General features: G+C 38.8%; 2 protein-coding genes across 2 annotated transcripts; both read left to right on the top strand.

Annotated features, from left to right (window-relative positions):
• Positions 1 to 6: 6 nt before the first annotated feature.
• LOC101577124 (protocadherin alpha-4) lies at positions 7 to 775 on the top strand (the record flags this gene model as incomplete). The annotated part of the gene is given in 2 exon segments (XM_023704052.1): positions 7 to 648; positions 650 to 775. Coding segments are annotated over 2 exon segments (768 nt in total), but the record flags the coding sequence as incomplete, so codon positions are not given.
• A 5,430-nt stretch (positions 776 to 6,205) lies between these two features.
• Positions 6,206 to 8,614, top strand: LOC101576723 (protocadherin alpha-9). The gene has a single exon (XM_004643905.1). The coding sequence runs from the start codon at positions 6,206 to 6,208 to the stop codon at positions 8,612 to 8,614; it is 2,409 nt and encodes an 802-aa protein (XP_004643962.1).
• The last annotated feature ends 3,579 nt before the right edge of the window (positions 8,615 to 12,193 follow it).

The raw sequence follows: 12,193 nt of genomic DNA, 5'->3' as shown, positions 1-12,193 counted from the left end.
GTGCCTGCCCTGGGGAGCAATGTGACTCTGCAGGTGTTTGTGCTTGATGAGAATGACAATGCGCCAGCGCTGCTGGCGCCTTGGACCCAAGGAACAATGGGTTCCGTTAATGAACTCGTGTCTCGTTCAGTGGGCGCGGGCCACGTGGTGGCGAAGGTGCGCGCGGTGGATTCCGATTCTGGTTACAATGCATGGCTGTCTTATGAGCTTCAGCTGAATGAAAATGGCGCGCGCAGCCCATTTCGCGTGGGTCTGTACACGGGCGAGATTAGTACGACGCGCGCCCTAGAGGAGGCGGATGCACCGCGCCATCGCCTGCTGGTGCTGGTGAAGGACCATGGAGAACCTCCACTGACAGCCACTGCCACTGTGCTGGTGTCTCTGGTGGAGAGCGGCCAGGCGCCAAAGGCCTCATCTCGTGTTCTGGTGGGCATCTCCAGCTCTGGGAAGGCGGCAGTGGATGTGAACGCGTACCTCATCATCGCAATCTGTGCGGTATCCAGCCTTTTGGTGCTCTTGCTGCTGCTGTATGCAGCCCTGCGGTGTTCGATGGCACCCACAGAGGGAGTCTGCACCCCTGGGAAGCCCATGCTTGTGTGTTCCAGTGCCGTGGGGAGCTGGTCATGCTCGCAGCACAGGCGGCAGAGGGTGTGCTCTGGGGAGGCCCCACCTAAGACCGACCTCATGGCTTTCAGTCCCAGCCTTCCACCATGTCCAAGAACAGGAAATGCAGGCGAGCAGCCAGATTTTAATGTTGACGATGGCGTTCAAGTAAGTCTGCTTTTATATTCCCTAAATGTAAATCATAATTATGGATATGTTGCAATTACTTTAAGGATACTTTACACCTTTTGTATATAGTACATTCAACCGGGAGCATTAGTTTAGATTAGCAGGATCTTTCTTAATTTATCCTATTTCTCTATCTATCTGTCTATCTATCTCTTCCCCCTGACCTTAAACTCATGGGGTCATGTGATCTATCAAGCATTAAGTATACTCTACAAATTGTCCTTAAACTCAGGATATCTTTGTATAATTTGCTTTTGTAGAGAATGCTGATTTTAGCCTTTTCATATTTAAACCTTCTCTCAGCAACTTTTAACTACTAAGGGGCATGTCCACATGGAGAGAAATGCTTTTACCAAGCACTTGAATATTTGTGATTATTACATTAAGTTGTAATCATACTTACTCCCTCTGTATTTTTTAAAAAAATATACATTTCAAACAGTACCTTGTGCTACCATATTTATTTATTTTTAATCTCAGTTTATATAACTTAGTTTCTTTTTCTGATTGTTCAGAATAGTTTTCCCCCCATAATTTTGTTTCCCTAATTTTAAAATAAAGCAGACAAAAAAGAAATCAAAAGTGAACACATTAGGATGTAGATATGACTCCAATGTGAAATGGTTGCCTACCATAAAGCACATCCTTAGTTTCAGCCACAACACCACGTTTTTGAAACACAGAACAAATGTATCACATGCCATTCAATGCAGTATCATTTATAGCATGTTAATAATTCAAGACATGTTTTTTACTATTGAACAAGTGTGTTACAGTATTTTTAACAATTCAATGTTTTTGAGCATATGTTAAGTAAATAATTGCTTTTAGTCTAAAAGCTCCTTGCTAAATTCTAGTTATTTATCTAATAATAATTTCAGTCCTTTGTTAACAAATTGGAATATTAAAATTGTTTTACATTACCACAAATTTTTCATCAGGAAATTTATATTTAACATGATTTAAAATATTTTTAAATTGAAAACCTATGTACATGAATTCCATTCTTGCAGACCAAATGTATAATTTATAAATTTTCTTTAGGGGGTTGGGAAATGGCTCAGTGGAATAAGTGCTTCCTTAGCAAGTTCAAAGGCCTGAGTTCAATCCCTGGTTCTGCCAAAAAGAAAATCTTTACATGAAATATTCAGAATGATCATGACTAATCATTAAGTTTTGCAAAAATTTTCAGCATTAAGGAGTGGATATTTAGCAAGTCCAAGTTCCTTTTTTAGTAGTCTCTTGGAATTTAAATAACTTTTATTTCATTTTGTCATTTTCCATTTGTTTCTTCAGGCTATTTGACCTGATTTGATATTAAATATCCATTATATATTAAAAATATTACTTTGGAGAGAATACTGGAATTTTTTTGGAAGAGAATGAAAGATTTCTGGAATCCTAAATTTTTCTCATATGTTACTAACATGGTTCTTAATTTGCTTATCACTTTTGAACCAGTAATATAAGCGCTGACAATCATGCTGTCACCTTTGTCAAACTGGATGGAATCCAGTACTGAGATATTTTGTGATTGATTTTACATCTCTCATTTTTTACATGTTTGGCATTTTATTTGGCTACTAAAATATTATAAAATGAATCATTAATTTTTTTGCAGTACTGGGGATGGAACTCAGGACCTTGCACTTCTCAGGCAGGTGCTTAAAATCTGAGCTATTTTCCCAGCCCTGAATTATTAGTTTTAATCTTCCAATTTTAAGGATTTTTGTCTTTTTTGAGCTCTTCCATGCATTATGCTATTTGGATGGAATATTTAGTTTTTCTTTATGAGTGTGATCTTAGTCTTATATTTCATATTCTATTAAGTTGGTCTCAGGTATAGTTCTTCTGAATTAGTTTCCTAATTATTTAATGGATTTTACAAAGGCATTAAAAAGAGCAATGTTTTCTTACCATCTAACAGTGCATTTGACAACACATTATTTTACTCATTTTATTATATGTTCTTTATATTCTCCAATATTTGAATTTTTTTAAGGGTGTACTATTCACAGAGCATATCTCAACATATTTCTTGTATTTAATGCCTGTCACTACTTTATATGATGATTGCTTGTAGCTAATATGCGTTTCTTACCACTTCAGAATTGAAAAGTATAAGCACTTAGTTCTTAATTGTAGTTTATTTTGAATCTTCCTACGCCAATTGTTCCCTCTACCAAGTTTTGTTTACAAATACCTTTGGGAAGCAAATGTGTTTTAGTTTATTGATATTACATTTATGCATATTAATTAATTGTCCCATAATTAATTAATATACATAAATTATAATAAGGTCTGGGAAAATGGGATATAATAAAAAGTAATTTTTATTACTCCTAAGAGGAAGACAATGATAACAAGTAGCCTTAACATGGCTAGTTGTGAAGGTGCATACCTATAATCCAGGTGTTTCAGAGACTGTGGTAAGAGGATAAAAATGCAAGGCTAGCTAGGATTACATAGTGAGATTCTGTCTCAAATAATGACAAAAGAAGAAAAAAATCCTTAAATATCAGGAAAAGTAAATGTCAGAGTATAGTTATAGCTTCTCATATTAGTCTTGTTTATATTTAAAAATTCTTTTGTGGAATCATTTCAGATTAACTGAGTATGCCTCAATATTTTGACTGCAATGTTATAAAATGAGAGAAATCTAAAAGCCAGTTTTTATAGATTTTGGAGAGTTGGATTAATCCACAGATGTGGGAAAAAGGCTTGTGTACCTATAAAGTTTTGTCTGACCTTTATATGACATACTTATTAGATTTGGGCATATTGCTTTAGTGAGAATAGTAGTAACTTAGTTAAATCAATAAAAGGTTTCAGTAACTCTGCATTCTTATAGCATATTATTAATATTATTAAATATCTTTATCGCTTAGTAGTCAAAGAAAGTAAGGATTACCTTATATGACAGTAGTCCTTTTTTTTTTTTTTTGTGGAACCGTGGATTGAACTCAGGCCCTTGTGCTTGCCAGGGAAGCACTTATTCCACTGAGCCATCTCCCCGGCCCCAGTAGTCCTTTTTATTGTTGCAACTTGCCTAAGAATCTTCAGGGTTCTGAGTGTGTGCTTAAATTTCTTTTTAAATTTTGTGTTTTTTCTTTCTTAAAAAGCTCATAATATCTTGATATGATTTACAAATCAATTCAGCATTAGTTCTCCTAACAAAGGGAAATAATTTATATAGTGTTATATAATAATAATAATAATAAAAATAATAGATAAGACTGGCCATCAGTCTGCTTTAAAGAGTAAATAGGTTCCTAGCAGACTTCAAAGAGTATGTCCTCCTGTAAAGAATACTGACTTAAAAGAATTATTCTGAAACTACAAACGAGGTAAAATAATACGACTTATATAATCAAGGCAAGATATTATAATGAGCATGAAAAGGGAACTGAAAAGTTCATCACTGAAAGAAAGGCATTCTCTAAGCGCTTCCCTGGCAAGCGCAAGGGCCTGAGTTCAATCCACGGTTCCGCAAAAAAAAAAAAAAAAAAAGAAAGGCATTCTCTATTAATCTCTCCAATAAAACCCATAAAGGCTGGCAGTGTTTTTCATGGTTTGTAAATGGGTTGGTTTCTACTGGAAGAATGTTGAAAATAATGGGCAGCACTGGTAAGGAGAAACACCAGCAAATGTGAAGATACAGAGATGCCTCAGGTATGACTGGAAACATGGGATGTCAGTTCATACTAGTTAAAAATATGATTTGCACAAAATAAATGCAGAAAAAATGATGTAAGAAATCTTTGTACTTTGAGCATGTGACTAAACAGTTTTTTTAGTAATTAAGGAATTTGTCTTTTTATTTTGTGGAAAAAATAATACAAGATATCAAAACAAAATAAGCGAATGACAAGAGTTAATACACTTGTGTATTGTTATCTTCAAAGTGGTTACTCTGAGCAAAAGATATGGACATAAAAATTCCAAACTGTATTAACTCAAACATTTGTTTTCAATGAACTGAGAGAAATTAGTAGCACAACCACTTTTTACTGTTTCCCCTTTTCCTTCTTTCCTTTTCCCTTTCCCCCACCCTAGTTCCTCTTCCTTTTTGAACTATTTACAAGAGGTTTTGTGAAATGGGAAGAAGTTATTCAAAAGGAATTTTGTTAACTTGTAGCTTTTGAAAGATTTTGTGCAAAATAAATAAATCAACATCGTGTTTCAGAAAGCTGAAAGGGATGACATATCAGGAAATAACTGCAGTGATCAATTAAAAGTGTCTCTGATTTGTAAGAATTTAAAAGAAAATACAGTTATACAAGACATCAACAAAAGAATAAACCTTCGTGATTTTGCTTTAGAATCAAGGACTAAACCTAATATTGATTTTGCCATATAAATTGAATCAGTTTCTATGTACTTTGAAATGTAAACTTAGAACTTACAAAAGAGTTTTTGTTAAGTATAACCTAGGTTGAAAAGTAATCAAAGGCATATCTTTGTTTTAAGAGCATAACTTTAAAATAAAAGCACCTTACATGTAAGGATGAAAAGTAAGGAAATTAAAATATATTATGAAAAAACACAGTATAAGCAGTATTGGTGATTGTAACAAAGATAACTTCACAAATGATAAAGATTGCAAGGAATCAAACTACATACACACGAGAATGCAACAGAGTCCTGGAAGCAGGTGATATAAATGCTAATAAAGGGAAAACTATAGAACATTTTCTTATCACAAAGATCTTAAATTCTATTCTTAAATATTTTGTACTTGAAGAAATGATTTAATAAGCCTATTTCTAAAGGTACATATTTTTCCTGATTGCTTTTTAAGGCAGGAGTAAATTTCTTTTTCATCAGTAGATTTCTAGGCTATTATGCCCATTAGAGATAGTGACTCATGGAGTTTTCTTACACCAGAATCCTAAATCTAGTTATATGAAAAATCCTGAATTCCATAATGAATTTTCAAATTTCTATTTGTGATTGCGTTTAGGGATTACTTTTATTGTCACTCCATTCCTCGGATAGTCTTAAAATTAAAGGAATACTTTTCTCAGGCATCTCAAGGGATACAACTGTGTTCACGTAATACTCTTTGAGAAATTCTGAAAATGCCTTCATAGACTGAACCGTGGTCTCATTTTTGAAAAATGAGTAATCAAGAAAAAGATAAGAAAACAAAATAAAGTTTTACAGGCAAATGGTGCAATGGTTATTCATGGATTGTGTACTGACTCTCTGGGCCACGTGATGTCACTCTTCACCACCTTATTCTGTGACTCCAGAGGAGTAAGCGATCTTTTTCCCATGAGAAAATTTCTCCATTCTTTTTCACTCTCGATGATGAACAAGGCGAATACAGGAAGATGGAGCTGACAGAAACTGATATTTGTCTTAATTTTGAAGCGATTTATGTTATTTAGAAAAAGATCCAGTATTTGGAATGATGTACTCAAGAGGAAGCGTTCCAAAGGGCCGGCACCTACTGCTTCCGCTTCTGCTCCACATAATCTGGGGAGAGGTAAGAGGCCAGCTGCACTACTCGGTCCCCGAGGAGGCCAAACACGGCACCTTCGTGGGCCGCATCGCGCAGGATCTCGAGCTGAAACTGGCGGACCTGGTGCCGCGCCAATTCCAGTTGGATTCTAAGGGACGCGGGGACCTTCTGGAAGTAAATCTGCAGAATGGCATTTTGTTTGTGAATTCTCGGATCGACCGGGAGGAGCTGTGCGGGCGGAGCGCGGAGTGCAGCATCCACCTGGAGGTGATCGTGGACAGACCGCTGCGAGTTTTCCACGTGGAGGTGGAGGTGAAGGACATTAATGACAGCCCGCCTGTGTTCCCAGCTACACAAAAGAATCTGTTTATTGCGGAATCCAGGCTGCTTGACTCTCGCTTTCCACTAGAGGGCGCATCGGATGCAGACGTCGGAGCCAATGCTCTGCTAACTTACAGACTGAGCCCCAGTGAATATTTCTCGCTGGACATACCACCCAACCACGAACAGGTGAGGTCTCTTGGGCTGGTATTACGGAAGCCTTTAGACAGGGAGGAGGCCCCAGAGATTTATTTGTTGCTCACCGCCACCGATGGAGGCAAACCCGAGCTGACTGGCACTGTTCAGATACTCATCACGGTCCTGGATGCCAACGACAACGCTCCCGTTTTCGACAGAGCGCTTTACACCGTGAAATTACCAGAGAATGTTTCTATTGGGACGCTGGTAGTGAACGCCACTGCCTCAGATTTGGACGAGGGCGTGAATGGAGACATTACTTACTCATTTTCTAGTGCTGTTTCTCCAGACATCAAATCCAAGTTCCACATAGATGCAGTGAGTGGGGAAATTACAGTGATAGGACTTATTGATTTTGAAGAAAGTAAAACCTACAGAATTCAAGTAGAGGCGGTTGATAGAGGGCCTCTGCCCCTGGCTGGTCACTGTACAGTTCTTGTAGAAGTTGTAGATGTTAACGACAACGCTCCACAGTTGACTGTCAAAACACTCTGGCTCCCAGTGAAAGAGGATGCACCCATTGGAACGGTTATTGCCCTGATTAGCGTGACTGACCGAGATGCAGGGGCAAATGGGCAAGTGACCTGCTCCCTCTTGCCTCTTGACCCTTTCAAGCTGGTGTCCAGCTTTAAGAATTACTATTCTCTGGTATTGGACTGCTCTTTGGACCGAGAAAGCATAGCTAACTATGAGGTGGTGGTGACAGCGCGGGATGGGGGTTCACCTCCGCTTTGGGCATCAGCCACGGTGTCCGTGGAGGTGGCCGACGTGAACGACAACGCGCCTGTGTTCGCGCAGCCCGAGTACACGGTGTTCGTGAAGGAGAACAACCCGCCGGGCTCCCACATCTTCACTGTGTCTGCGCGCGACGCGGACGCGCAGGAGAACTCGCTGGTGTCCTACTCGCTGGTGGAGCGGCGCGTGGGCGAGCGCGCGCTGTCGAGCTACGTGTCTGTGCACGCGGAGAGCGGCAAGGTGTTCGCGCTGCAGCCGCTGGACCACGAGGAGCTGGAGCTGCTGCAGTTCCAGGTGAGTGCGCGGGACTCTGGAGTGCCTGCCCTGGGGAGCAACGTGACTCTGCAGGTGTTCGTGCTGGATGAGAATGATAACGCGCCTGTTCTGCTTTCGCCTTGGACCCAAGGATCAGGTGGTTCGGTGAGGGAGCTATTGTCTAGATCAGTGGGCCCGGGTCACGTTGTGGCGAAGGTGCGTGCAGTGGACGCTGACTCTGGCTACAACGCTTGGCTGTCTTATGAACTACAACAGGCGGCAGGCAGCCTCCGCAGCCCATTCCGCGTGGGTCTGTACACGGGTGAGATCAGCACGACTCGCGCCCTTGATGAGGCAGACGCCCCCCGCCACCATCTGTTGGTGCTGGTGAAGGACCACGGGGAACCTGCACTGACAGCTACCGCCACTGTGCTGGTGTCTCTTGTGGAGAGCAGCCACGCCCCAAAGGTGTCTTCAAGGGCTGTGGTGGGTATTGGGAGTCCTGAAACGGCCTTGGTGGACGAGAATGTGTACCTGATCATCGCCATCTGCGCGGTGTCCAGCCTGTTGGTGCTCACATTGCTGCTGTACACGGCACTGCGCTGCTCTGCGGTGCCAGATGAGGGCATGAGCGGGCCCAGGAAGCCCACGCTGGTGTGCTCCAGCGCGATGGGGAGCTTGTCGTACTCACAGCAGAGGGGGCCGAGGGTGTGCTCTGGGGAGGGCCTGCCCAAGACGGACCTCATGGCCTTCAGCCCTAGTCTTCCTCCGTGTCCTGTGTCTACAGATGGTGAACCACCTCCAGTTGTTTTGGACTCCTCTGGGAAGGTGGGTTTTTTTTGGTAGTTTTTATGCACTAATATAATTACTTATTGAATGAGTTTATTACATTCTACAGTACATTTATTTACAGGTTTTGATTTTCCAGAAACATTCTGAATTTAAAAATGTATAATAAATTTTTACATTTATTATAATGTAAATAATTATATTTAATTATATACATTATAATGTATATAATAATGGGGCCAGGGAGATGGCTCAGTAGAATAAGTGCTTCCCTGGCAAGGGCAAGGGCCTGTGTTTAATCCCTGGTTCCACCAAAAAAAAAAATGTATACCGATTGGTACACACATTTATGTTTTGGATTTTCTTTTTCTTTTCTTTTCTTTCCTTTTTTTTTTTTCAGAACTGGGGATTGAACTCAGGCCCTTTTATTCTCCTGAGCTATCTCCCCAGCCTCCTGGATTTTCAAACATGAATCATGAAAACCTTTTTCTTAAGCGTATATTTACCTGGGGTCAATTTAATTTTATTTAGAGAGTTACAGGTGACATTGAGTTGCTGATGCAAAGTTGCTATAACACTTGAAATCTTGTGGACATAAAAATTAAAGAGATTGTTAGTGGGACATAATTGTAAGGCTAGCACCTGGACGGCTAAGGGAGAAAGATAATAATTTATTATTTTTTTTTTTTTTTGCGGAACCAGGGATTGAACTCAGGCCCTTGCACTTGCCAGGGAAGCACTTATTACACTGAGCCATCTCCCTGGCCCCAGAAAGCTCATAATTTTGAGACCAGAATGATGGAACCCGGCCTTGATAACATGAAACTGTCCCAAAAGCATTAAAATAAAACAAAAAAGCAGAAAAAAAGAAAACCAACCAATCCACTCAAATCTTTAACAAATAACAACAATGGCCCTCAACCCTTAGTTTCATTTGTCTTTGATCCTGCGTGGAAACTGTCTGGAGTTGCATTGCTCGGTGGCGCTCAGTATCTATCTGCAGCTATTAATTTACCGGAAATAAGTAAATTCCAGCAAACTCTATGAAGCAATTTTTCACTATGGAATCTTCTCCTGTTAGAAATGTTATGCACTCAACCCTCATTTCTATTTATATGAAATATATTCTTAATGTCTTAGCAGCATAGAGCATATGAAAATGTTGGCTTATAGTCATTTCTATATTTAGAAATTGTTTTGCAACCCATTTATTTTTTTATATTAGAGAAAGTATTTCCTGACAGATTTTTCTAAAAATCAATTCTTTTTTTTCTCTGAATGCCTTCAGGGCAGGTTTGGCTGGCTTGAGTTGTGGGGATCGAACCACAGCAACCTGAGCCTGACTGCTTTGTTGAAGCAGCCACTTAAAGAACTGAGCTAAGGGGCAGGTCCCCAAATCAATTCTTTTTATTGAGAATTTCCGTTTAGTGATAAATTTATGATCTATGTAGGTCCTTTGAATTCTCTTGAAATCCACAATCTGGGATTTTAAAAAATCACCCATACCAACATAGAAGATTTACTTTTCTTTTGGTAAACTATAGAATAGGAATCTGGATATGAGATTGTGAACCTTGTAATTCACCACAAGTCATAGTTACAGTTCCTGGATAATATTTTGAGCATTCCAACTTTGTGATTCTTTGCCCTGTAGCTTTAGTGAGGACTCATTTTTTCTTTCCTATTTTATTTATTTTTGGTGGAACCGGGAATTGAACTCAGGCCCTTGCACTTGCCAGGGAAGTGCTTATTCCACTGAGCTATCTCGCCGGCCCCTTCTTTCCTATTTTATAAACTTTCCTTGTAGTTCTGTTTTTATAGTAATTTATGTACCTATTTTGGCTTTTTTATTTTATAGTGTATTTTGCAAGGTATTATTAAAATATTAATGGAACCATATCAGAGTGGTCTTGGCTGGGTATGGTGGCACATGCCTACATTCCCAGCGTTCAGAAGGCTGAGGCAGAAGGATTGCTGCAAGATCAAGGCCAGCCTGGGCTGCAAGGTGAGTTCAAGGCCAGGCTGAACTGCATAGTGCAACCCTATCTCAAAAAGACAAGGAAAGTCAGGGTGGTCTAGAAAATAGAGCCACGATAATTATGAAAATGAGAATAAAATTTATTTTGAGTAAATATTTCAGAGTATTCCCCTAAACACATTAGTATATGGTACAAAGTTATTTTTCACTGTACTTCTTTTGAAACTTGAGCTGTTTCTGAGTCCCTGTCGTCAAACCTACATATGTCAAAACAAGTTATCTTGAATTCAGACTTACCCTTTCTAATATGAAAGTTTTCTTTGAATTTTTCAAGAGTCTGTGTTTGATTGGGATTGCACCCAGTTACTTACTATGTAGTATGGATTGAGAGGTACTCAAATGTCATTTGACCCCTCCCAAAACTCCTGTCTTTCACAGACATTATATTTCAAACTATTACTTTGCTCTCCATAATTATAAATTTATTTTATTATTCATTGCTATTTTGATAATTTATAATTGCTAATTGATAATTTACTTTTAACTTTAGTCATTCCCCAAGTTGGAATGTTATCATTTGCAAATTTCTGAAGACCTGTGAGCACTTTCATAACCAGTTTATCCTTTAGGACCATTGGGAAGCATGAAGTCATTGGTATCAGGGATGCTGGGAGTAAAAAAAAGACAAGTTCAAAAGAAATATGAACTATAGTGATAGCTCAGTAGAATAAGTGCCTGCCTGGAAAGTGCAGGGTCCTGAGTTCAATCTCTAGTACTAAAAAAAGATATGAGAGTTTAGAGCACCAAATTGCACTGTCTATGCTTCTATAGGCAATATTTCTTAACGCAAACCAGAATCACAATGGAAATTATACAATTCATCTCATGTCAGTTTTTCTCAAATTGTACTTACTACCTTGAGTAAATTATCTCCCAGTCTCAGGCATTTTTAAGAGGGTGCTATAAATACCTATACAAGACTACAAAGTGAATCTATGCTAGGTAAAGTAAAGTCAGTGGTCAGCTACTTTAAGTCATAATAATTCTAACTGCATTAACAACAATTCAAGTCATCATTGAGTAATCTCATTTAAAACTCAAAAATTTCCAAAATGGAAGGTATGGGCAAATCTTCATTTTAATGAGCACCACTTAAGATTTTCATATAATTTAAGTTTTAGATGTGTAGTACTATTCAATGCTGGATAAAGATTCTTCTAATTTAAAGAGATATAATTTAACTAGCTGATATTTTATACAATATTTAATATCTGAATCAGAAGGCTTATATTATTATTTGGTAGGAAGAGCACAGTAGCCAAAATCAAATTTAGTTTATATCATTATGTTGTATGGAGATGTTGAATCAATTGTAATCTTACTTGTGGCTTTATATATTAGTAGCTCAAATTGAGCATTGGTACTGTGGGTGAGTAGATGATGCACTACATTTATAAGAAGATAGTCCCTGAAGTCATAACTTGAATGGGTTTCACCAGCATCATTTTGAAATATAGAACTGTAAAAACAAAATTTAGCAGGGTACATAAAATCATGGATTAAGAAAGCCTCATCCCCTTACAAACAGAAAGTCTCATTTTCTGTTTGTAAATGTTACTCTCTCATTCTCCTTTTAATAAGGACTAAATAAAGAATTA

Source organism: Octodon degus, unplaced genomic scaffold (genome assembly GCF_000260255.1).
Source record: "Octodon degus isolate 3935 unplaced genomic scaffold, OctDeg1.0 scaffold00185, whole genome shotgun sequence".
NCBI lineage: Eukaryota > Metazoa > Chordata > Mammalia > Rodentia > Octodontidae > Octodon > Octodon degus.
The sequence above is the reverse complement of the archived record's forward strand: the minus strand, read 5'-3'. Positions and strand labels throughout refer to the sequence as shown.

Coding starts and splice junctions, on each gene's coding strand:
- LOC101576723 (XM_004643905.1), top strand. CDS start 6,206: ATGATGTACTCAAGAGGAAGCGTTCCAAAGGGCCGGCACCTACTGCTT.